Genomic DNA, 27,455 nt, shown 5'->3' on the forward strand with positions numbered 1-27,455 from the left:
GGCAGTGCGAACCCCAGAGCCTAATCTGAAGCTCACTATTATCAAATGTCAGCCCGTTGTACGTTCAGACTCTCAACTGTCTTGTTCATACTTTGTCGCACTTTCTAGTACTTTCATTTTACTTCATATTTGCCTTAATTTCCTCTAGAGCTCTGCAGGACTTTCCTTAAGCTACCTAAAACCTTTTATGAAATGAAGCAGACCACAAATAAACACTGCACACTACAAATGCAAAAACAAAATTAAAAAAAAAAAAAAAAAAAAGCCCAGGTCTTTCTTAGCCTCAGGTTTTACACATGTTGAAGAGTTGTTGCTCACAGTGATGGGAAATGAAGTGACTGCATGTGTGAACAGCCCTTTGTCTAGGTCTTGGTGTTTAATCTTCTTGTTTCTCTTTCTTGAATTCTCAGCTCAGAAAAGTCACTGGGCTTCTTAGGCATCAAAGCTCTGAGCACACCAGGCCTCAATAGGGGGAAAGAAAACCAACCACAGAAATGGAGGACTCATCATTTCTTTCTCACTTGGCAGCATCACTATACTGGCCTCCACCCAAGATGTGACAGGGCACGGAGCCACTGCAACACATGGGCTGGGGGACCGGAAGCCAGGTGACTGAGGCAGAACACCAGGCAGGACCACTCAGGCCAAGAATTCCTGCCTAAATGTTGCTATGCTGCTTTTCCCAGCTTGCAGGTAGACATCCTAGCCAGCAACAATCTCACGTCTCATTAGCGTGCAACAGGGAGGAGGGAAACCCGAGGATGCTAAATGTGGAGCCTTCGATGGAATTTGCAGTATGAATGAGTAGGTCACAGTATGGACCGGACAAAGGCAGTGGCTCAGAGAACACGTGGGATATTTTGCCACTGCCCTCCAAATACCCAGATTTCACAGTGAGGGGCAGCTCAGCAGGGAAGCAGATGCTACTTACTGGTTTTGAGGTCGGTGTGATAAATGTTGAAGAGCTATCCAAGGTTAGAAGTAAAGGAAGTATGATAGGGAGAAAAAGGAAGAAAGCAAGAGAGGAGGGAACAAAGAAGATGGGGAAAATCAGTGGATGGAAATGGAAAGCAAGACTGTCAATGGATATTCTAGTGCTCTTTCTCCAACTCCTTGCAACTTGAATCTTTTCAAGACAAAGCAGATGCTATAAAAACACATTTTCCCTTCCAATGCAAAAGCAACTTGATGTTTATCAAGTTGTAACCGGCCAAGAGTAAACTCAACACAAAACCAAAGTGGACTTAAGAGAAGTATCCTTATTGGCTAGTTGGAACCAACATTTATGGATATCAACTCCTTACCCACCATGTCATGGGTATAATCCTCTCTACAAGTAAGAGGTTAAACACCATAGAATTCAAAACCAGAATTTCGGTTCAATGCTCAATTTATGGGTTTTTGATTATTTATCAGCCTACTTTAATTTTTTAAGAATATTTTTCCTCTGTCCATGTCATTATTTTGCTTTTTATCAAAATAATTGCTTATAAGCATAAACAGTAACTCTTCAAATGTTACATTTGCCTTCACCCACACATTTCCTCATCCATTCCTTCCTGAGGTGCATCCTACAAATGGCCGTGGATAGCAGAGATTCAGAATGTGCCCTGTGGAGGTGCTCACTGCAGAATCCATCCCTTTGCCTCCCTCCAGGTGGAGGAATTCATTTTCAGCAAGAAGGTGTTCTTACTCTGTGGGTTATCATGGTGTTTACCACTATGTTTCTTACCTGAAGAACAAGGAACCAAGGCCAAAGTGGTACTGTTGTAATCTCGAGAGAGTATTTGGAATACCACTATGCGTTCCTCCCAGTGCACCCAAAGGAAAGGAGGAGGAAGGTTACCTCGGTGCAGCACGATGTGGTCAATCATGTTGCGTTTGTATTTGGTGTGATAGAGGCAGAGAGGACAGCGGAGATCTTTGGGACCCTCCTCAGGAACCGCCGAATGCCCAGCTTCCACGTGCATAGTAAAAGCAGATCTAGGAGACAGGTTGAAGAGACAGGTGGTGAGTTCAACAAGAGGTCATTTCTTCCACACATCTCCTGCCAGCAAACCCACTAAAGTGAATATGTGTGACTTACCTGCTTGAGGGGCCAAAAATAAAGTTATGAGTCATGTATGTGACCACAAATTCCACGGTCAGCCAACCAATAACCAAACACACAAATATGGTAGCAATATATTTTTTTGTTTTTAATTTTGTCAGTTGGCTGGGATCAGGGTTTGATTTAGAAAATATTATGGTCCCTAAACACTTTCACGGAAATTAGAAATTGCATATCAATGACATGAAAACATAATCCCCACCAGGAGTATTTCACATCATACTGGGAAGACTGCTTTATCATTTTATTTCATTTTATTTTGGGGTTTTGAGACAGGGTCTTGCTATGCAGTTCAGGCTGGCCTTGAACTCACTATGTAGCCCAGGCTGGTCTCAAACTCATGGAGAGTCTCCTGCCTCTGCCTCCCAAGAGTTGGGGTTATAGGTGTATACTACCACACCTGGCTGAGAAGGACTAATTTTAAAGCTTGGTTTACAAACTCCCTACCTAGGCTTCTTGGGTAAGGAGTACAAATTGTTTAGGTTATGATGAGTGGGGAGTAGGAGGACTCAGTTCAGAGCTGTAACAGCTTCAAGGTCCAGTCACCTCTATCTCCTCACTGTCTGAATCCCCAATATTTTCAAACCCTTACATGTCTCACAAAAATGGATGAAACCAAACGTTTAATGGGCAAAGGTTACTGTTTATCAGATCCTGTGATTTTCTCTGGAGAAATGCAGGCCTGGTCATCGTGTCCTTTAGCTTCCTCTCTGTTCTAAATTACAAACATATTCATCTGAAAAGTAAGTGGACCAAGTTAATGGTCAGAGACCTAACAGTTTCCATCAAAGCCCAGCAACTAAGATGTTTGGGAAAAGGTTTCTTCTTTCAATTCACCTGTCTTGTGGGACAGGAAGTCTATCTTCCACTGCCTCTCTATGCAAAGCCTGCAGTGAAATGGTCAAAGGTTCAGGTCCTCCCTACAGCAGGAGTAGATCATAGCTGCTTTCAATGTGGAGCATAGTGTTGGTGTTATGGTATCATAACAGCTTTATCTATCATACAGTGCTCAGCAGTGTTTGTTCTAAGCACTTCAGATACACTGATTCATGTACTACTGGTAGCATAAGGGTCCTATGACGTAGGTGTTGTTATTATTATCTTTGGTTTATAGATAAGGAAATGTTGAGCCAGAGATATTCAGTGTCTCATCTCTGAGGTCACACACCTACCACGTGGCAAGGCCAGGATTCAAACTCGGGCGGTCAGGCTTCACATTTTACACCTGTAACCACTAACTTAAATGATATCTCACAGGATGAGATTAAATCACAGGGGAAGTTTAGATTCTATGGTAGAAAGCATTCACATCTTTTCCACTGAGCTCACCAATTCTGTCCTGCACAGGAGCACAGATGAGTATGGATTATCTCTTCCTAAACTGGAGCAGTCTGTTTAGGGTGGCTCAAGTCCAGTCTGCAGTGCTGGGACCTTGAATTTGGTTCTTTCAATACTACAATCTTAAGAGTTTTCCACTAGAAGAGCAGAGAGGCGAGCATTGCTGGATATTCTCTCCTGAACTCTGCTTTCAAACTATACATATGCCACATATAAAACAGTGTGTGTGTGTGTGTGTGTGTGTGTGTGTGTGTGTGTTCTCTGAAGGGAAAATACTTCTCTATGCAATAAGCCAGAAACATCCCTTGCTGTTGTTTCCTACTGTTTGGGAACTCATTTGCTCTGATTTTTAGTCATTTGTTCTGATACAGCTCTTCGTCCCTTCCACAAATCCCAGAGTAGTCTTCCTCTTTAAGGCTCCACCCAGCTTCCACATCATCACATGGGCATGGCCTTCCTCAAACTCCGGCTAGTAAAGTATAAAGGAAGAATGCAGTGAGGGGTGGAGCAGGGGCAGCCACGGTTTCTCACAGTTGTTCTTCATGCCACTTACTTAAAGCCTGTATAAAAGGAGCAGTCTTTGCACTTGAAAAGCTTCTTTCCCCCATGCTTGTCTCGATAATGACGTCTGATGCTCTGGATGTAGCCAGAGGAGAATTCACAGAATTCGCAGTGCAGAACAGCTTCGGTTTTCTGCTCGGTGCCAGCAGCGGCTCCAGAAAGAGGCACAGGGCTAACTCGGCTGTTGTTTCTGGCCAGGGCGGCTGACTGATAGTGGTTCAACTGCTGCTGAACATCAGGGGGCTCTGAGTAGGATGAGTCTGTGGAGAGATGGGCACAGTGACACGGGGTACTGAGAACACAGGAGAGGTTGATGCTTGAGAACTCCCAATTTTGGGGTCCCCCTCAGGCTCATGGGGACATAATGGACAAATTAAAAATGTCCATATTTAAAGTGTACAACACGATGATCTGATAGATGTTGACAGTGTGAAACAATTACAAGTTAACACACCTGTTTCCTCCCAGGATTATCATTTTTTGGTGTTTGGTTGAGGACATTTAAGATTCCAGCACATTTCAAGTACAAGATACAGTATTATTAACCGTAGTCACCTGCTGTACACGGAGACCCCCAGAGCTTGCTTCTCCTCTAACTGCAAGTCCACACCCTTTGACCAGCATCATCTGATTAGTTTTGAGTGTTTTTTTAAGCGCAATGGCCACGATCCCATATCTCATCTTTGCTTACATTCTGTGATGCAGATCTGGGAAACCATGTAGGGAGGAAGTGCCACGACTTTGAGGGCTCGTGGTATTTAAAAATAAAATTCTGAGGTTTAGGGTTCAAAGCAAAGGAAGAAAGCAAACTGCTCCACTTAAAGGAAATTGCAGCGTTGCAACACATTGCCACAGGATAGCCATCCTCACAGGTGAGATAAATTAACCCACAGTGTGTACACAGGAGTCTACAGGCAAGGGAAGGGTGATGCAATGGTTTCTCCTTTGCTACCCAGAATTATTTACACCAAGCAAAATTTAAAAAAAGAAACCAACCCCCCACCCCAAAACTCAGTCTGTAACAGAAATGTTCAAGCACATGGCACTCACACAACTATAAAAATGTTTTATGCCTTCACAGTCAAGTGATTTAAATTTTAAAATATAAAAGTCCGATGGTGTTCTCCTGGAATGGATGCTTAAAGCTTAGTCAGCATTAAGATGGAGATTTATTCATAAATCCCATTAAAATGAAATTCCAAACAAGTTCTCCGAAAGGTATTTTAAAGTCTGCAAATCCGAGGAAAATGTCGGAAATGACAGACACAGATCTTAACCCGGAGGAGCTTCGATGGCATGTGGTGGAGAAACCTGATCTGGGTGGGAGGAGGGGCAGAGCTCAGAGTCCTTCACATGAAAGATGGCAGACAGAGGGAAAGTAAAATGAGGAAAAAATTAAAAGAGGAGAGAGAAAATAAAGAAGGGTCTTGAACCTTTTCCCAACACCCTGCTTTGAATGTAGAGGTTTGGAATTCAGTGTCATCCTACAAAACCCGCAGCTGCCTAGGAGCCACACAGATGAGGCCTGTGAATACCACACAGAAGAATTTCGGTGTAACTTTCCTTGAAAAGGAAACAAAGGGCCCTTTGCTTAAGCCTTTTGGAAAGCCAGCGAGAAAGGGGCGCACAACTGTACAAGCCTCCTCCTGATTTGACAGACACTTAATTTTCCAAAGCATGATTCCCAGAGGCGGGATGCAGAGGATTTTGTAAAACCCATGCTTAATGAAACCAGGACCATCCATCCCACCAGCCTCCTGGAAGAGCAAAACAAAGACGTGGAGCCACCTCCTCCTGACTTCAAACTAGAGATGTAGCTTCTTCTCTTGTTCTCTGCTCCCCCATTCATAGTGTTGGAAACTAGGAAAACCCCTTAGAAACTGTGAACAAACCACACACACACACACATACAGTGAAACAAAAGGAAACTTGAAGAATCTTCCCAAGCCTCTGTGAGTTCATTACCAGGTGTAAACTAAAGACAAAAGATGAAACGAATAACACACTGAATTCATTTTACTCAGATCTTTTATCTTCTTTTTCTTTATTCCTCTACCCTCACTGATGAACCTACTCAGGATCATGATAATCCCATTGTCAATTTTTCATTTTTTTTTTCAATAGCAGGTTTGTTTATCATTTCATTAATTGTTTGGAGATGTTTTCTATTCAAGCCCTTAGGACAAATTTCGCCTTAATACTCATGCACAGTGAAGGGCAGTGTGTACTCTGCCTCTCCTGTTAGTCCAGTTCTGAGCTGCAGGTTAAGCACAGCTGGCCAGCATCCCTGGAAAGCTTAGGACCTCTGGCTGGTGCTGGTCCTAGCATGCGATGTTAGCTCTGTGGAATAGAAATTCTATAACCAACAAAGCCAAAGTCAGGTTCTGCTGCTAGAGATCTGTCCACAATCCACAAATCCATCCAGAGGCCAAAGCAAATATCCCAAGGAGTGGCCCACTTGGCAATAAGTGGCTGCAGTTGGGTCTACGACATGGCCCATCCCTCAGGGAGTGTCTCTGCCAGGTTTGTATGGATACTGCGGCACACTTCAGAAACCAAGCACTTGACAGCTTTGATTTCTTCGCAGCAAAGCTATGAGGGACACGTGGCTCCTAGAAAGATTATACGCCAGGTGAATGGGTCTCCTCTTACCTTCCATCCACCCCAGCTCAACCCAAGCATCATCTAGGCAGACACCCCCTAGGTAACACATTTTTCTTATCTCTGAGTCTACTGCATGTAATTTCATCCATCTGAAAAAAGACAAATTCTAAATTTTGACCGAGTATTTATGTGCTATAGAAATACTTGAAGAAATAAAATGTATGAATCTTGGGCAAAGCATTCCAAGACAGACTCATCACCTTTCTTCAATGGCAATGCAAAAGAGACAGCTATAGATATCCACGGTATAAACTCCCCTTTTCCCTCCTGGTAAAATCAGATGGACAGGTGTATTTACAAAAAGCAACAAATCCCACCACTCACGGTACATTTGTAATAATGCCCAGGTTACAACTCCATAGATTTCTTAGAGCTCATCTTTCCTTTCTGGTGTCAGCATTCTCAATTCCTCCCCCCCCCCCCCCCCACTGAGAGTTTGTGAATAATGTACGATTTTAGCACTTTGGGCACTAAAGTAACAAAGACGTGAGTGTGTATGATTCCACCGATCTTAAAAAAGCCTACTTGCTAAGCAACATAAAATTCCAACTTGCTCAAGAAGCACAGCCCTGAGAGCAGGAAGAGGGTCATCTATGTCCAGGTGAGAAAGGCAAGCAGATCATAAGCCAAAGAGTATGTCATGTAAGTTAAAAATCATCATTAGGACTATTCTGTTTTCATTCTGAGCTTAGCGAAAGGAAAGTAAAAAATATTCCTATGTTTGCAGAGACAAATTTCTGGCTATGGGAAAAGGAACTCAGCAGCAGGAGCTCATGGGTGGGGTTAGGAAGAAACTGTGTCCTAACAGCAGGTCACAAAAGCTACATTTATCACCTGCAGGGGCAACGCTGTCTGCAATGGAACCTACAGCACAGACTGGAGATGCCCAAAAGCAATGCTCTAAAATTCAAGAGGGATTTGACTCAGAACACAGGCATACAGATGAAATGGAGATGGGTGCTTTAGGTGTCTCTAGGGCAGGGTGGGATTTCATACTAGGAAGGGGCTGGATTCTGAATGAGTTCTCCTAGTCTTCTCACTTCTTAACGTTCCTGGAGAAATGGAAAATTTAATTCCAGATTCCGAGAATACCAGGCAAATCTAGGTGAATATCAACTTCAGGGCTTTTGTCATTTTGATTTGTTTTCCTTTTTTCTCTGGAAATTAGACAGCTTGAAACAATCACAAGAAATTTGACTCTGTAAATGAAAAGAAAGAAAATGTAACTCCAGAAGAACAATAAGCATGACAGAACGAGGCTTTCCTAAGCACACAGACCTGAGTCCACAACACCTAGTTACTGGTGTCTTTGTGCACGATCACGTGCTGCCTGTGGGTGCTCCAGGACAAAGATACACCTTCGAGAACTCAGATCTCTTAAGGAAGGGAGCTGAGCAGTTGACTGTTCTCAAAATACAGGCCTTTCTCATGTCTAGTAAGCTTAATTCCATTGACTGAAGGACTAAAAGAGGCACCGAAAACAAATGAACAGTAACGTGAGAATTTAACTACTATAAGATTGAGGAAGACAGAAGGAAGAGTAAGAATCAATTGGGCAGTAAATTGTGTCGCACAGGACAGCACCCTTGCACACTGAGTGATACTAAAAGGAAGCCATACCAGAGATCAATTCTCAATTTTCTGCAGCTCTGCAAAGAGGCTGTAAGGGAAGAGGAAGGTGGCAAAAAAAAGTATCCCAGTGCAACAACTGTACTCAGTTACACTGGAGCTAATTTTTGTGCAGACTTAGGGGACAAGCTTGATGGTTAGCGTGAATCAAGTATAGACCAAGAATTCCAGGCAAGCAAATTTTAGAGGTGACAATGGAGCAAATGACTACATTCTACCAATTCATTCAGCAAATATTTTTTATTTTTGTTTTCTGAGATGAAGTCATACTATGTAGTTCAGCCTGGACTTGAAGTATATATAGCCCAGGCTGGCCTCAAACTCACAGGAAACCTTCTGCCTCAGCTTCCCAGAGTGCTGGGATCACAGGTGTGTACCACCACACCCAGCCATTCAGCAAATATTCGTAGGGCATCTGATAAGTGACCTGTTCTAGGAAAGACTTGATCCCTGCCCTCAAGCAACTTAACTGTCTCAGAAAGACATCCAGACAATGATAACACACAAAAAATAATTTTTAATAGAGGCATCTACAAAGAGGTGGGGAGGAAAAGGTAAAATAGGTAGTATTTGATGACTGGAGTGAAAAAAGGAACAAATATCAAAAGAACTCATTTTAATAAATGTGAATAATATTAGTTATTGTGTTAATTCTTATCACTGTGAAAAAAAGTAACTTAATTTCCTTAAGGCAAAGAAGCAAAAGACAAGAGGAAGAGAAAGATGAGTTAAAACAAACAAACAAACATGTCTCAGAAGGAGAGGTAGGTTGTGTAAGACACACTTTAAAACTTCCAAATTCTAAAATAGTATGGAAAGTTCAAAATATAGTTTAGTGGTACTTTGGTTCATAAATATTTCTGTTCACCAACAATTAGGTTCCTAACAGAAGTGTTATGTCAAAATTTTGCTTCCATTTGCAAACTCTGCAAGGAGTGACCAGTACAGTCACAGCCATCACTCCCCCTGTACAAACACGATAACCATCTGACTCAGAGTCATGGCAAGAATTAAGTTCATGAACTGAGGTACCAGGGTAATGAATGGATTGTAATTTTCTTCAGAAAAGCAGACCATTTAACATCTAAGTATTGGTAGCATAAGCAACTAGGAATAGAATAGTACCTGTGGATAATTTAATCACAAATAGTGTAGATGCCCAAAATACAGGGCTTAGGAATTGGATCCAACTATCCTTAGTCAGGAAACTACAGAAAATTTGAGAAAAGCACAGCAATAGTGACATGAGAGCAGCTAAAGATACTTTATGGCATGCAACTTCTGTTATACAAATGCCCATAAACTGAGGCAAAAAACAAAAATAGTTCAAATCTTTGTGTGTATGACAGTTAACTGGAAATCTACAATAACTAGAGAATTCTGATGCAGTGAGAAACTCATTGAGCTTTGCAATGACCAAAATCCTTCACCAAATGGTTTACCTCTGGTGGACTCTTCATCCTAATCCAACACACCAAACATTATCATTTTGTTCTAAGCATCCTTTTTCCTTCTGAATGGTAGCAGCTGCTTTTGTTCAAAATCAGAGTGTGAGGGTTTTCATTCAAGTTACCAGGCTTCTCCCTTTTCTATGGCAGTACATTTAACCATGTGCTATTGAAGTATCTCATGATCCAACTTCATTTTCCTTTCCATTCCTCTGCTACCTGGTCTTCCTCTTAAGATCTACTCTAGTTGGGCCAATGTATATATCAAAGGTTATGATTATGATACGATGATGTACTATTGCCAAATAAAGTCTCCTTTCCTTGCATCAGTACATACAGATCTGTAGTCTGGTCCACGTCTATATCCTTATCTCTAGGTAGTTTCCCATTGCTTGCATATTCCACATATTTCATCATTCATGGTCCCTAGTCAGGACTATTTATTGCTTTTCCTCTTCCTTTTCCCTGGAAAAGTCCTACCCATCCTTCAAAATTCATCTGGAATGTCATCTCCTTTGTGAAGATTTTTCCAAACAACTCAAAAAGAACTCTTTGTTCTTTTCTAAGCTTTTCCAACACATACACATTATGATTCTTTCCCTTAACTCATACTTTATAATACATTTAGATCATGTATAATCTAAGTAACTTTCACCAAACCAATGTCCCAGGCCTTAAGAGTATCCTGACCAAAGAAAATTAATGGGCAACAACAGTGTCCAGATTGGAGTTCGTACTGCTCTCCAGCAGTTCCATCTATTTCTGATTTCAGCAGTTGAGCTGATGCCATGAAGAATCAGTTTTATTTGCTCCCAAACTTCTTTATACAGTTATGATCTGTTACTGTGCTTACTTAATATATAATTAATATCCAATAAGATAATGAGATAAGGGTGTAAAAAGTTATGTCTAGGAAAGCTGCATTGAATATTTTGAAAAGGCTTGATAAAGTCAAGTTATTAAAAAAATACTGGTGAAATCATGTTTTGGTGAGACACACTCTAAAAGACCGAAAACAAAAATCTAGAAGAATTTTGTTCTAATGTTTAAATTTTCAATCCACTTAAAAGACACTGAAACTGAAGTACCACGCGATGCAATATAGGTAACATGATTTATGCAAGAGAAAAAACAGAGAACTCCAATCAAAGGATCCATCCTCAGCTACCTGGGATTGACCCCATGTTACAGTTCTGGAGGAACATATTTACGTATTAGGTGAAAATTAAATGCATAAGGTGTTTTAAAGAAAGGAGTCTCTGATTAGGATGCCATTATCAAAATAATATGAAAATAAAATGATAAACACACATCAATGGATATTATTCAACCTTGAAAACGTAAAGGAAACTTGAGAATACTATCTTGGAATAAGACAATCATAAGAGGACAAATCTTGCATGGTTCCACTCTATGAGAAACCTAGGGTTGTCAAAACTCAAGAAACACAGTAGAATGGGGGCTGCCACTGGTGAGGACAGGAGTTGGAAAGTTGTCATTCGGTATATTTAGAATTCTAGTAATGTAAAAATGTTCTAGGTATCTGCTATACAATAATGTGCAAACAGTTAACAAAGTACTGCACGTATGCTCAAAATTTGATAGGAAGCTGGACTTCATGCTATGTGTTTCTACCATTTTTTTAATCTTTTGATAAGACAATCTGTTGGATTCTTTATGAACCTAATAACACTTTTATTATTATCACAATAAATTATGGTACTAGAATAGTGTTTGCTGGGTTGAATTCGTGGGCAATTGTTGCTATACAGAAAATATGGTATTGTTTCTGCCTATTTAAATATAAAGTAATCTCCTCAAGAGAGAGACATTCTGCAGCTTTTATCACTGAAGTATCTCAAATGCTGAGAAGTGCCGGGAAAGGTATTTAAGAAAATGTTTGCTGCATTGAACCACTTCTATAAGTTCAAAAAAGTATATTGCACAGAACTGTCAAGATACATCACAGATTTAAGAAGTCTACTTGTTTAAAAAGATTTCTTAGGTTCTATCTGAATTATTTTGTACCCAGACTTTACTCTCATTCAAATTCTTGTTCATTTTGTGCTACTAACACTGAATAAAATATGGCATCCAGAACAGCACCAAACACTACAAATCACCAATGCAACCTTCCAATGATTTCCTTTGAAGATCCTAAAAAATGTTCTCTATCTGTGGATCATTGCAAAAGAAAACCATTAGAAGCTAGGCTTTAGAATGCAACTCATTTAAACTCCTTCTGGGTAGTGTCTACGGAGGCATATAAATCTCTAGAGGCAGTTACATTATTTTATTTCCTTCTTCTGATTATGCCTTGAAAATCTCCAGGCGAAGGACTCTGGCACCTCCTCATCTTCTATCATCAGTGGAGCTCCCTGGCCTGGATGCACAAGATTATGCACAATGGCCAGGGGGACAATGGGCGCTGGATGACTATATATAGGAATCTGGACTTGGTTGTCATGGAGGCAAATGGAAAAACAAACGCCTAGTCCTGAAAATAAAGTGGAGGCCAAGCTTGAAGGAAACACACACTGAAAACTTCCTGTCATTCTGATGAGTAAAAACAAAACCTTGAAATATGATCAGGGAGTAGATGACAAAAAAACCAAAACAAAAAAGAGTCCCTAAAACTATAAAAACACAGCAAAACAATCTGCACTTTTTATCTTTGAGATATAGTTTACCAACCTACATCACTTGGCGGAGTCTCTCGAAGATCTTATTTTGTATGTATCTTCATGCTGTTCACACTCTGTATTTTGGGGAAATCCAGGTAGAACTGACCTAACACAAAGAGAGTTCCTGGAAGAGAGTTCCTGAGCTTCCAAATGACGAGGTCTTATATTTGGAGATAAGCTCATCTGCTTTTTTTCTCTACTTTTCTCTCCAACGTCATCACCATTCACTTAGCCAACAATTCAGAATAGATTCTTGATTCATTGCTCTTTTGTTCTACATATTAGTAAATCAAAAAGCACTGTTGATTCAACCTCCTGGAAAGCTTCTCTGCTGTGATTCACTGCTAGGTCACTGTTTCTCATGGTTCAAGTTCTCATGGTTCCTGTTGTGAACTTCTGCAAAATGCTCCTTACTGGCTTTCTGGTGCCCAGTTGTTTTCCCCCTAAGATTCCTTTCCATTCTGCAGTGCAAATGTGACCACAGGGGGAAAAAAGTCTAGATGCTGACCTGTGCTGTTCATCTGTCCTTCACCTTTCCAGACCTATCTTATCCCAAGCCCACAGCATGCTTAATGCCAGCCAGCAGGTTTCTGATACTTGCTTGCCATATCCTTCTTAGACATTTCAGCCTGACATTTACTAATCTATTAAATGAATTCAATTCAAATTTGCTGTCACTATAAAGAGTTTCCTTGATTGTTCTGGATATACTTATTCAGTTCCCCTCTGGGTCTCTCCCACTAGTACTCATCATGCTATATTGAGATTAATTTATTTTTACCCTCACCAGTCTGTGATCTCTTGGAAAGTAGGCTATTCATGCATGCATTCATCTATCTGTAACTTTTTAAAGTTTGACACCCCCTAGCTAAGCTCAGGATATGTTCTAAAACAAATGCTCAATAAACATGTCAAAGAGTTCAAACTGAAAACAGTACTCTGGAAAACTCAGATTTAAAAGGAAAATCCAACAGACCAAAGATGCTCTCTTTTTGGACACTAACTTTAATTGATCCTTTCCACTGAAACACTGACTCACTTACTAAAAAAAGATTGTTTTAAATTACCTGAACAATGGCTTCTGAACACTGGGATTTAAACAGCGTAGAGTTCAGGATCCATGGCCATGTCAAGAAGCCAAAGGCATTAATTTCTAGTTTTGATTCCCATCAGCTGAGTCTACACCTGAAGGAAGATGATGTCAGTGATCCAGAAGCCACTTGAGACGACGCCACAAGCAGCAGTCCCTTCCTTCTTTGTTGCATCATTAGTAGATGTGGGTGTTTGTGAGACAGTCAGGTGTAACAGACAACATAGATTTAGTAAACTATGACTTTTCAAGAATCAGTGCCAACACTATGCAAACAGAACCCTAGGAGAAGGCATTCCTGGGTCAGTTTTGGGTATTTAGAACTACATTTTCTCTGTATATAATGTCTTACCAACTTTACTTCATCAGGAATGCATGTTCATCCTAGAAATGTGACGTGCAGATGATTCACTTTGTGCAAGGGTTGGTAATGGCTCAGAGAAGCAGAGATGGCTTAATGTTATCCAGACAGTTGATGGAGAAACAGGAATATAACCTGGGGCACCTAAATGCCCCAGTTTCAAAACCGTGTTCTTTTTCTGCCACAGTCATTAGGAAACATTGTAGGCATTCCTTCTGCACTAAACTGTTTGTAAACCAAAGCCTGCATTCTTGAAAGCCCTCCTTGACACAGGCTGGAAATCTGCCGGGAAACAAACGAATATGTGGTAAGGGAGCCTTTTCATACTGTTTTTCGGAGGAAACGCTGGGTGGCATCTGCCATTGTTAATTGAGAAGCTCTCACAATACCAAATGCATAATTCACCTGTGACTCTTTTGAATTGTATGACGAGGAAGTCTTGTTTCCTGCTGTTCGTTTAGATCATATAGATGTCTTTACCACACCGAAAGATCCAACGACAAGTGTTGAGTACAAAAGCCTCTTTATAGAAACGACTTGGCCTCAACCATAGAGAGCTTGCAAATGACCTCAGATGGTATTTTGAGCTCACAGGCTGTGGGCAAAGCCACGGAGCTTCCTCAAGACTTGACCGGAGGGAAGATGCCTACTGACTTCAAGGAGCTGGGCACAATGTCCAGTGGGCTGTGAACAGCACTGTGACAGCCCGGATAGGAAGCCATTGTGGAGATTTCTTAAAAGATTAATCAGAAAGAAAGAGCACATCTGGGTATAAGGATATGTATTTAGATACATGTGGAGCTCTAAGTGCTAGTATGGAAATCAGGTGAGAAAGGCGATCACTGATCAAGAACAGGAATGCGCAGCCACACATCAAAGCACAAAGCTATTCTAAAATTGTCCCTGAGCTGGAGTTTCTGAACCAACAAACCCAGTGGGTTTCTTAGCCTTTTTTTCTTTTATTTTCATCCATTCCCATGCAATGTAAGAAATCTTCATTTTGAGTTAAGCTATATAATCTATATAAGCTTTATATTTAATCACCATTAAAGTAGTAGTTTGTTAAGACGGCTTCTCTACCCATTCCACACTCACCCCCCATAATACTGTCCAGTGACGGGGGCTCTGGTGTAAGGGGTAAGCCTCCAAAATGCTGGAAAGACATGACAGTGAACCCCAGGGGCTCCTTCCACCATCTTAGCTATTACTTTACATCTAGCGACTGTGTTAAGTGCTTTTTAAAACAAAAAGCTGTTTTCCTGGGCTGTCTTTTGCCAGGCGTGAGTACACACCTATAATCCTAGCACTTAGGAGCCTGAGAGAGGTGGATCACTGTGAGTTCCAGGCCAGCTTGGATATACTGTGAGTTCCAGGCCAGCCTGAATTACAGAGGGAGACCTTGTTTCAAAAATTAAAAACAAAGTATAATAAAATAATCTCTTGTTGATCTTCATCATGATTTTATAGAATTACTGCTTCCCATTTTATAGATGGAGAAACTAAGGAGGCAAACAAGAAACAGTTTAAGCTCTCTAATGAGTGCTTATAAGCCTTCTAGAGACTCCGAGAAAGCAGACCTCTGGCTCCCTCTTTGTCGAGGGCAAAAGTGACATGACCACATCATATTAAACTTGTTGTGGGCTCCAGTGACAGGCACACAAGTCCACAGCAGCTAAAGCTTGTGCAACACAAAAAGTTGCAGCAAACTGTAGTGTTCATGGACTGTATTCTATAGGCAAGAGGAGCTGGTCTCCTCAATGGGGCTGGAGGATCCAGTGGAGCAGGAGACTCTTCCATTGCTATACACATTTTAACACCCATCCCAGCTCTAGGCACAAGTAAGATGCTTGCACTCCTGCTTGCCTAGTTGATTCCCAACAAAACCAAATGCACAGCTTTTTCTGAGAGCAGTTTGTTCGCAAATGTTTCAGATAGAGAGAGCGGGGCAGGGCTCAGGAGAGACAACACTAATTGTTGGACCTGGATGCAGTGTGAAGGCAGGGTTTGACCTGAAGAATATCATAGAAGGAATGATTTGTTCCTCTATTGCCAGGTAACAATACACAAAGAATGGCTGAAAAATCAACTTGCTATAAAAAGGCCTGTCAGAGCAAATTTAATTCCCATATTATAGTGGTTTTCCTGACAACTCTTCTGAGGTCCATTTCTTTTTAAATATTTTCAAGATCACCTCCAATTTTGAGCATGATTCTTGTTCGCAGAGTCCAATTTACAGATACAGCCCCAATCACCCTAGCACCAGTGACACCCTCCGCAGCCACTGCGCCTGACACTCCACCTCTAATTGTTTCTACACTCACCCTTCCTCTTCTAGCTCTTGACAGCACTTCTAGCCATCTTATCTATGGTAGATATCCCTTGGCTGATTGGGTGTGCCTTCTGTATCTGAGGGATGGATTCTGCCACAACTTTTTGACTTGAATGGCTTTTTATATTTTATTTTGTGACTGATGAGAGCATCTTGCTTCCTTGGGAGCATCTAGTCGCTTGGGTTCCAGGGAGATGGAACAGCAAGGCCTGGAGTTGAGGCAGCAGGGCACCTAAAGACAAGGTGCTCCACATGGCTGTAGCTCAGTGTGCAGGAGGAAAGGTGCAATGAGGGACCAGCCCAGAGAATTGTGGGGCCCAACCGCAGATTCATTTGGAAGGCCAAGCAGACAGCCATTGGCAGGTTTTAAGCAGGGGACAGGTGAGATAGACGCCTCACATGCTTACACGTTCTGTCTATAAATTGTACCCATACCTCTGACCAACCATCTCTCTCATACAGGGAAGGCAGCTTGGTCTAAATGGGTTTCCATCTTGAGAAAAACCAACCAGCAACACATTCCTATCAATATTGTAATACTGTCAGCACCCTGTGAGTCCATACTTCATTTTAAAAGTTGAAGACATTATCTGTTCTCCTCTTGATTTTGCTAGTGTGTTACAATTAATTGTTTGAAATTCAGCTCCTATTGTTTCTACCACACTCCTATTGTTTCTGGAGTAGATTATAGCCCTACTTATGGAAAAGTAAGAAGAAAACTCAGTAGTCTGACTTATCTCTGATAGAGACAAAGACACTCAGACTTCAGGTCTCGAGTGCTCTTGCCACAACACAAGCTAAGATGAGCACAGCAGACACCCATGGGGTCTGTTTGCAGTGGGGCTCTGGAGTAAGGAAAAAAAAAAAAAAAAAACCAAACGGGATATGTTGATTTGCAACTTTAAACTATTATAATGGCCATTTTGTAAGATGACTAATTTTCACATTACACATGTAGGATGCTTACTCTAAGGGAAAGCAGCTCTAGGCCAGACATTCAGAATACAAGGATGACAAAACCCTGACCCTACACCATGCTCCTTTCTGGTAATATGAGGCTGGCAGAATGAATCACACATCCCCAAGAGAGGACAGGCACAGCACCACGGGATTTCAGAAGAAAGAACTGACTTACATTGCAGGATGTCAGGGAAGTGAAGGAATTTGTACATAACTCTGAAGGACAAGCAGAGTCAGGATGTGTAGAAATGAAGGAAAAAAGGCAAGAGTGAAACAGGCTCCAAAGCACAACACGGGAGAGATGCTCCTTTCAGTTTGGTAGAATCAGGGAGAATGAGGCAGTTGATGATAAGAGAAAAGGCTTGGGATGTGAAGAATGTTTAATGCACTAAAAAAAAACACAATGAGGTCATGGAGAGCTGTGAAGATTTCTGGGTAGAAGAATGAGGTGGACTTAAACCTTATTTAGAACAGAATGCATAGAGCGCTTGGCAGTGAGGTGAACATGGCAACAGTTTAGGTAAGAGATTGGGATGGAAAGGAGCAGGTGGATGTGAGAAGAATCAAGGAAATATAAACGAGACTGAGTAGGCAACTGATTCAGTGATGAAACATTAGCAGGGGATTCTTGCTGGGTTCTAAAGGCACTAGCTGTGGGAATACTTTGGGAGTAAGTTAGAGTGTGATTTTAGAACCTGTGAGGTGGACGATGAATGAGACCAGCAGTGCAGAAACTGATGAGTAATCAGAACACCATCTGGGGCATCTCCGGAAAATCTGAGCAGGAGATGCAGGTGGTATTTGGAGAGGTGGGTGCTGAGTCCATGTGTTTGTGAAGACAGTGCAGAGAACAAGACAGAGGACCAGACACAGGTATGGATAATGACAGGAGGAGAAACTGTGGTGAAATCAAGGTAAAGGGAAGGCATTGTCAACACAGGCTAGAGGACAGCCTGAAACACACACACATCAGGACCAAAATCAAGGAAGGAGAATTTGCTTAGGGGGAAGATCAGCAGTTTTAAATGCCACAGACCAAAAAAGAAGGATGAGGCAAGAGCAGAGGCCATGGACTTGGACTTGTTTGTCTGGACTCCCTGATGACCCTTGTGAAAGCCATCAGGGAGAGGGAGGGAAGGAGGGGGCAGCAGGTGTAAACAGCAAAACAAGTGACTTTCCTATGGAAATGTCACTGGACTTAGCCGGGAGCAGACCACTGCAGCAGAGTGCCTCAAAACCTGCTGAAAGCAAAACAGATTGTAGCAGGTGAAGAGTGATTGGTGAGGAAGCAGAAGTTGGGAATGAATGTTCCTTCTTTCAGGATATTTGGAGGCTGAGACTGCAACTGCAGAAATAAACTTGCAGAAGGTCATATCCAAGAATGGTTTTAATATTTAAAACAGTATAATTTCCTGGGGCTTATAGATTTTCTTTGATGTTTTCTTAGACTTTCTAGGAAAAAAAAAAAAACAGTACATCTAAGAAGGAGTTTAAAGGAGTCTGACACAGAAAACAGAGCTCTGGAACCGAGCTAACAGCACTACAGCCCCAACTCTAACAGGTGCCGATCATGTCCCAGGCAGACCATATAACCTTCTGAAAAGTATTTTCCTCTTTTTCTGAAGCAGGGGAGAGCTGGTCTTGGAAGTTCCTGCCTCATAGGATTGCTTTATGGAGGAAATGAGACGAAACAACATAATCTGTCAGTAGGCACACAATAAATGATAGTTATCATTAATTAAAAGGTGCATTAATAAATAATAATAATAATTTCTGCCTGACACTGAAACTTACCAAAGCATTCCCTCAGCCCTTTAACATGTAAAGGGCTAAGGACTTTCGCGTTGTAGCTGATTTCAATTAAGCCCTAACATTCAGGTTAATACCAACAGGGTTCCAGATTAAGCACTACTTTCAAACATGAGATTACTTTAGACTCCCAAGAAACCTCACAACATAAGGAAACTTCGTTCAGTTTCAAAGTCGCAATGTGGATTTGCTTTTGTTACCATTAAAAATAAACTTCACTATTCTCTCTGGTTGATGATAAATTACCATAAGTTGATAAGAAAATTCTGCTTCTCCTCTACTACTTTAATAATATCAAATATGTCTACAGTAATTTGGAATAGAAAAGCATTTTCACATTATCTCCCTTGATCCTTGAAATAGTCCCACAAAGTGGGCATGGTTATTTCACATATTAGAAAACAAGGCTCCCAGAGGGTAAAGGGTTTATCTAAAGATACTTATGTGTGATATGGAGCTAAGCATGTGCCTAAGACGGCACCTTTCTTTACAGTATCAATGCCACTTCCTGAACCTGAACCTGCAGCACCCTTCCACCTGGTCCTTAAACTCGGCACTAATATCCTGAGTGATCTGTAGACTAGTCAGTAAAGATCACCTACACAGAGAAATGGTTTCAGTTAGCTCATGTGCCCCTAATTTTTACTAGCTCCAGCTGGGTGAACACCATCCTGGGATCTGCTCAATCAAAATGAATTCAGCACTACACAGAAAGAGTCATACTTAATGCCAGTACTGTGACGCAGCTCCAAAATTCTGCTGGAAAACAACTGTCAGGAGTTGGGGAAGAAGGTCCATAAACATCTGGCTGTCTCCTCTGAATCAGTGTGCCTGATCGGAGCATCTACAACCAAAAATGCCTGGGGCAGAACTTGGAACTCTTGTGGAGTAATCAGATCTGTGGTTATCAATAACCTGCATTCCTCTTCTGGGTTCAGAAGCCCAGAGGTGCATGAGAGTTGCTCTACCTGATCTGTAAAGAGGGCCTGGGGCTTGTAAGGCTTGGATGGTCTCAGCACTTCCTTACACAGTTACTTTGTATGGACAGCCCCAGGAGAGAGATCTCCTGTGACTGTGATGATTATGATGATGCATAAAACAACTACTAATGGGTACAGTGTATTATAGTTTATAAAGCTTCTCTCTCCTGTGATGCTTTTGCTTTCTCTGAATTTAGAAAATGAAAGTACACTGAAAATCAATCAATTAATCAATCAATCCATCCCTGGCTTCAATCAAACCATCACTTCTCCATATTATGGTCTTCAAAGCCTTTCCTGCTCTGGCCACACATAATAGGTGATATCTATACTCTGAGTATACTCCCCTAAGCATACTGTGATTTAGAAAATACTCCTAGAAATTAGAAGCCACATAACAATGAAGCCATTCAAAAAGTAACTGAAAAACAAATCTTTAATTTAAACATTGAACTTAATTTCTTAATGAGTTACTTTTTCCAGACCTCCCTTATGGAGGTGACACAAGCAAAATACAGAAGCACACTGCAGATGTATAGCCAAAGTGATCCTATTTCATTGTTACCATAACAACATATAGAATCTACCAATTTTAATGTGTTGGTTGGGAATTTCACTTACTATCACTGTCTGCCTGTGGTTTAGCTATCTTAATTACTATGTTTCTTCTAACCAGTGTTGGTGGTATTACTTTTGCCTGCATGCAAGGTAGATGTGTTTCTTCATCTTTCCTTCTCTGTATTCATAATTAAAAACCTACCCATGGGCAAAATTTTAAAATACTGTAAAATCAAAAGTAATAATAAAATCACAACTTACAAGTACAATAATTTGCAATTGCCACAGTTATTAACTATACAGCTGCTCACTCCATTTACTTTGGGACAGGCAAACAAGACTACAGCTATCTGCAACTGCTGGCACTCTGCTTATGATTCTTTTCCTGTCTCTTCTCAAGAAAATAGCATGGGATACTGATTGATGGACACACTGATGTTACATGGGTATAAATCTGAATATGTGCACATTCATTTTAAGAGGCAAATCAGACTTTGTGATTAACAAAGATAACCTGGAGCACAGTTTGGAAAACGGTGAGATTAGAGCCAGAAAGACTGGCTGACATCAGAGAACATGCGAGCAGAGGTTCAGGTTGCAGTTTGACAAGTCTGGAAAGCAGAGCAGAAGAAGGGAGGTAGGAAATCACCAGGCTGGAGAAAGCTCTTCTGAAGTAGTAAATCCCAGGATCTCAGGGTCTGGGAGGAAAAGAGACCTGAAAATGTAGTCAGACGAAATGTAAGAGTTTGAGATGGGGCTGCAGCAGTTAATTGAATTCAACTACAGAGAGTCAGGCAGACTATTGTGAAGAAGAAGGTCTATCTTTCCTGAGGAGGCCAAGATGTCTGCTGAGTTACTACCCTAAATCTGGCCCACTGGACCGCAAGCACATGACAGTTAGGGTTAGATAGAGCTGACAGAAAGGCTGTGAGCCTCGACCAAGTTCATGAAAGAAGATGAAGAAAATAAACAAAGAAAAATAGTTTAAATGAGACCAATAAATAAGGAAGCAGAAATATTCTCAAGTGGAAGGAATGCATACATTCCTCTCGGCTGGTGGAGGGAGAGGAAATTACTCCCTTGAGTTTCAGAAAGCTAAGAGGGATATGGTGTCATCAGTGGGAGCAGAAGTAGAAGTTAGTTAACTCAAGGAGGGAGGAGCAATCAAAACAAACAAAAGATAGCACATGCTAGTGCACATAAAGCCCAATTCTAGTGACTGTCTCCAAACACCATGTAGCATCACTGACAGTCACTCACGGTGTCGGACTTTTCCACTCATAAACTGTCATTGTATCAGCATTCCTTGTATGTGGTTGCTTATTCATCACTAATTGAAATCAACTTAAGAAATATTTATTGAATGGCCTGCTAAGTGCTAAACTTCTGAAAATGAATAGGATACAATTGTTGACCTCAGAGAGCACACAGTTTATAGTTGGGAGACAAATATGATAGCTGATAATTATATGAGCATTTGGCAAGTTCAGAAACAGAAGTGAATACAAGGGTCAGAAACTACCCAACATACTTTATATTTATCCTCTAGCAAAATCTCATTTTTAGCCAATTATTTGAATAGTCTAGACAGTCTGTAATCTTGATTTTTGGCACTTAACTTATGGATTATTTGCTAGTATTTTAAATGTATTAAGCCTCAAGTAAACACAAAGAATTCTATTTGAGAAATTTCTGAGATGAGTGAGACTTAAAATGAAAATAATTTTGATTGGCAAAAATATCAAAGGCCTTAGATAATTCTGAAAATCCCACCTTAAATACATATACTCAACACATAAAAAATACTGGAAGCCTTTAAGTAGTGAATGCTGATTATTTGGAAGGAATAACAGTTTTTGTTTAAGATATGGTCTATCGTGTTTCCAACTGAGAGTGAGTCAAGCCATGGAACCTATGAAGTGAGAGCAAAGCCATATGAAAGAAAAAGCTTGTGTAGTATGATATCAGTTTTTTTTTTTTTTTGTCTTTTTTTCGTTTTTATTGGTACAAGGGATCGAACTCACGACTGCCTGCTTGCAAGGCAGGCACTTATGCCGCTGAGCTAAATCCCCAGCCCCTATGATATCAGTTTTATAACAATAATTAAAATAACAAAAAGTTTAAACATTCATAGAAAAATTTTCAAGATGGCTTTATACCAAACTGCTAACCAAGATTATGCTGGGTGGAAAGAGACTAACCTTCTGGGTGAGCCTTGTATTTTATGCTATACATTGCCATAAAACTGTTCTTCAATTATGAGTAGTTATAACTTTTATAGTTAGAAGAAAAAAATCTACACAGCCACCTTTAAAGAGGATGACACACATCTATACCTGTCTCTCATACAGATTTATTCTTGAAATGTACAAATGCATTTCACTGCACCGGTAGCTCAAAAGTACTCTGCTACTTTCCTAAGGGAAAAGCACCTTGTTGTTGCTCTTCCCTGTTCAGTATGTTTCTTAACAAATCCAATGTCCCCTCCCCAGTGTTAGATACACCTACTGTCTGGTACCACCTCTAGACACCCACTAACCTCACCATCCACACTCCACTCTAATTGGTCTCCTTGTTGTCCCAGGATCCTTCTATTAGTATGTTTGCTCGTTGTAGACTCCTCTCATGTGGAATGGCTTTCCTTCTGTCTGTATAAATCTACTTGTGCTTCTGTGCCTAGCTGGAGTCCCACTTCTTCCATGAAGACCTCTGTGACTCATCAATTCTTTCTCCTTTTCATAGCTATAGCCATTACAATCAAGAGGCTCAACTGTTTATTTCATTACATTCTTGTTTTTTAACTTGATACTATCTGTCTACCTATTAACTTAAACATCAATAAATAATGAAATCTTGCCTCCTGTTTCATTTATAAGAGGTGATCCCTTAGCCACTCTGTGTCACTTCTTGGTTGTGCCTTTTTGGTGTCAGGCTTCAATGAGGAATAAGGTTAAGGATAAGATTTAGATTCTGTGTTGAAACTCAGCTCTAATGCATTCACTTTTTAACACTCAGACTCACCATTTCACTCCTCAGAGCCTGGGTTGCCTTCTCTATAAAGTGAGAACATTCATTTGTATCTCTGATTCATTAGACATATTAAGACAAATAACAAAACAATCAGTAGAATTAAATAAATAAAAAATGATTATTTTTGTCACTCAGGAATTCAATAAGGGGATATGTGGAGTCATTATGTAAACCAGAATGGTTGACTTTCAAAAGGGTCAAGGGGAAAAAAATAACCAGGAATGCTAAAACTCAAGGACTAGATTAGAGGTTCAGAAGGTTTTCTGTGTTGCTGGTATGGCAGCCACTGCAGTTTTGGTGGAGGGCTTGAAGGGCATGAAAATAAAAGATGACATAAAGAGAGTGATTTCTGCAAGTCATCTAAGAATATTTTGTGTCCCTGGGGCCGTGGCAGAACCTAGGTCCTGGAATGACTTCTCCAAGAGCAGTGTGCTGACATGTGAAACCTTAGCTGGGCTCTGCAGTCTCTCTCTACCAAAGCGGTGAGCATTCGTGGCAGCAGCTTGTCTCTTCCTGGGCATCAACAGCAAAGACTGATTGCAGCAAAAAGAAAGCACGTCCTCTGTCAGGGTCAGGTCTAAAATGTTCCCTCAGTGTCCTCATGTGTTCAGAGTAGGGGCCTTTGGAAGGAGAGCGAGTAAAAGGGGCACCAGACTGATCAGTGGATTGGACTGATCCATGGATGAGTTCAGAGCCCAATTTGCTCATGGTCAGAGTGGAGGGTCATCAAAAGGGTGTACTCTTGTCCTTGGCTCCTCCCTTCGCTTGCTCCAATTCCTGACTGCCACTGATGGCAGTTTTCCTCTCTCATGTCCTTCTACCAAGTCACTTAGCCCTCGGATCCAGCCAACCGTGCATGGACTGAACTCTTGGAAACTATGAAGCAAAATAAAGTGCTCCTTTAATTCATGTCACCTTGGCTGCTCTTCCTCTTCTCATTGTATTTAACCATCCCCCTTGGGATCTTTTAATAGGGTATTATATAGGATCATGAATATGCCAGGAAAATGTACGTCACTTGGATATGCTTTCCCAGGTCATATCGTCTAAACTCTGGTAACTTATTTCAGAAAATAGTAATTCTTTCTTCAGTATTATTGCTGGCATCTCATTCTCATTTCTGCACTTACCATTCTCTCCGAGCGCTCCTTCTCTGAAAGGCTATCCCAGGATGGCTAGCTCTGAATCATGGCTCGCTCCGGTTGCTCCTCCTAACTCTAACACCCTTCTTTTAGCCTTTGCAAAATTCTCTCATGCAAAGTAGTTTTCGAAAGACAACTGATGACCTATGAGTCATCCTGAGTCTCAAGACAGCTTGAGGGATTTTTGTCTCAAATAAAATTGGACTGACTGCAACATCTAGCTTTGGCTCCAGGAAAAGACAAATCCAAGTGGACAACGATAAGACACGGGAAAATTCTTTCTTTCAAAAGCAACTGAGATTAGTCTTTTAGACAATACAACTAGTAATTCCACGCATCCTCTGCCAAAGACTAAAGTAGATTTCTAGACATTCCCATGACTGAGATTCTGGACAGCATAAGGTAATCTTCAAACAGTTCACCAAACAATGCAAAAGCCAGATGTGGAATCATGAAGCCAAATCTAGTGTTGCTAGGAACCAGTTCTGAATATGTTTAGTAGTAAATGCTTGTGTTTCTGATGATCAAAAGTCTTTGTTGGCATGGGAAGAGGGGGCCTATGTTCTCAGAACACGGAAAGTCGACACCTGAAATGTTTTTCAATCAGTACACAAACAGTGGCTAACAGAAAAGGTCACAAATCTCCGGCAGGTGGGTTTCTTGGGAAGGGTGTTATCACATGATCTCGACTTCAGGGTGATGATCACTGTGGAGGATTCTTATTTACCTTTGAGGGTAAGTTCTAAAAGTTTATCCTGTACAGTTTCCAGAGTGTATAATACAGGACTCTGGATTTTTTAATGCTACTTCATTGAAGACCTCTAAGATTTCATATGATAAATGTCATTCTTTATACTAAGTGTTAAAATAAACTCTAGATCACAGTTTCTGTGGAAATTCTGGTCTCAGAAAGGAAAGTTAGTAGTGTCTGGTCAGATAATTTTGAGCCTAGCAGAACCTATTAAAAATTATAGTCAAGCCATTAAAATTATGCTTTATATCCCATGTGCTATAAACGATGTAAATCTTTTTACTTTAGAATTATTCACTCGAGAGTCTCTATTTCATTACTGTCATTTTTTAAAGAAACCACCTCTTCTTTCTCTCACCTCAAGAGAAATCTGATTGCAATTGGAGCCTGCGTGGAAGGTCTGATGCCCTAGCAACTAATTGGATCCTCTTAAAGGTTGAATTTTATGTCTGACCTATTTAGAGATCTGAAAAGTTGCTCTTCGAAAAGCAGGTATCTCAGATCTTAATTTTTTTAAGTGTCAAGTACTGCTGCAGTCGAGGTTAAATAAGTTGATAGTTTGCAGGTTAGACTCAACATGCTTCGTAGAAAAGATTTTTCTTTTAAGCTTACATGTAATTCATGCTTATAATTCACTAATATTTTAAAGGTTTATCCAATATTTTACATTTCATATATAAAACAAGACTATTTGGGTCAAGTTACATTTTAACTGTCATCTCAGAATGCTCCACATATGAAACGCAAAACGTCAGAAAGACATTTAATAGAAACTGGGTACTGTTCAACTTTTCCTGCAGTCATCTGTATCAAGAGTTGGTGAAACAACTTCCAAGCCCAGCTTCTCCACTGCTTTTGCACATAAAGTTTTATTGGAACACAGCCATGACCATTGCTTACATATTCTCTATGGCTATTTTCATGTTGCTTTGCTGAGAACTGAGCAGTTGTGATAGTGATTATTTGACTACAAAACTGAAAATACTTTCTCTCTGGCCCAGTGTAGGAAAGAAGCTTGCTGAGTTGACCTATATGAGTTTTGCAAAATAAATTTTTGCTAAGCAATATACTGTTTTATGTTAAAAGCCTGATGGGAAAGATTATCAGGTAATTAGAAAGTTCTACTTATTGAAAAGTTGTGTTGATCTGTTTCACTGTACAGTTGCTATGAATTTGGATTTAATTCCCACTAGATATTGTAAGTTCTTTTGACAAAGACACAAGAACAAGTCGGTCCCTGTCAGGATCCGTGATTGTATGCAGCAGCTCACTTACTGAATACCCTAACAATGTCTATCTCTCCATCACCCCTACAGTTCAACCTTCTGAGGGATGGCAGGTTTACAGCTGTCTTAACCTTCAGCTTTCCTTCTTCACGGAAGGTGTCATTGTGCAGGAAGCAATGATAACATTTAATTTCTCTGTGTTATGGAAGATCTTTTCATCCTGGCAGAATAACCTCATCAGACAGTTTCCGTTAGAAAAATCCCTAAGGTTTGTTTCATCTTTAGATTGTTTGTCTTCTGAAGGTATCTCTTAGAAGAGAGATAAACTTATCCTTGTATAAGTGTGGTTCTATGGCACTAGATAAGTTTAGGGACTCAGTTCAGTCAGCTGAGTTGAAAAATTGGAATGTCTCTAACAAATCACTGATCTGTTAAAAGAACACAGTACTCACTAAGAAGCTACCTCATTATTGCCATTGGAAAAATTAGGGGGCAGAAAAAACAGCATATCTATAACTACGAATAAAGCTCCAAGAAGAGCAATAAAAATAGGGTAAAAAAAAAAACAAAAAAACAAAACAAAACAAAACAAAAAAAAACCACCCTTTGAAGGCAGTAAAAGTCATTAACTAGTAGAAAGAAGCAGATAGGTAGGAAATCCTTCTACGTTCAACAGGGTACAAGTGCTGAGGAAGAAGTTAGGACCTGAAGGTAGCAAGTGCAGAGACATGAAGTAAGAGGTTTGAAGCCACTCTGCAATGGAGGAAGAATAGCTAAATAGCCAA

At 40.6% G+C, this 27,455-nt stretch overlaps 1 protein-coding gene across 7 annotated transcripts in view; it reads right to left on the reverse strand.

Annotated features, from left to right (window-relative positions):
• The window catches only part of Znf462 (zinc finger protein 462), a 133,366-nt gene that overhangs the window by 30,988 nt on the left and 74,923 nt on the right, over nt 1–27,455 (reverse strand). For all 7 annotated transcript variants that reach the window (XM_013153458.3, XM_023565538.2, XM_003470913.5 and 4 more), the window contains exons 8-9: nt 4,002–4,269; nt 1,847–1,983 (exon numbers count right to left, since the gene is read on the reverse strand). In XM_013153458.3, coding sequence (XP_013008912.1) covers nt 1,847–1,983; nt 4,002–4,269 — 405 coding nt within the window. The remainder of the gene's footprint in view (nt 1–1,846; nt 1,984–4,001; nt 4,270–27,455) is intronic.

This window comes from Cavia porcellus, unplaced genomic scaffold, assembly GCF_034190915.1.
Source record: "Cavia porcellus strain 051 isolate PalLab524CR breed Dunkin Hartley unplaced genomic scaffold, mCavPor4.1 scaffold_1, whole genome shotgun sequence".
In the NCBI taxonomy this organism is placed as follows: Eukaryota; Metazoa; Chordata; class Mammalia; order Rodentia; family Caviidae; genus Cavia; species Cavia porcellus.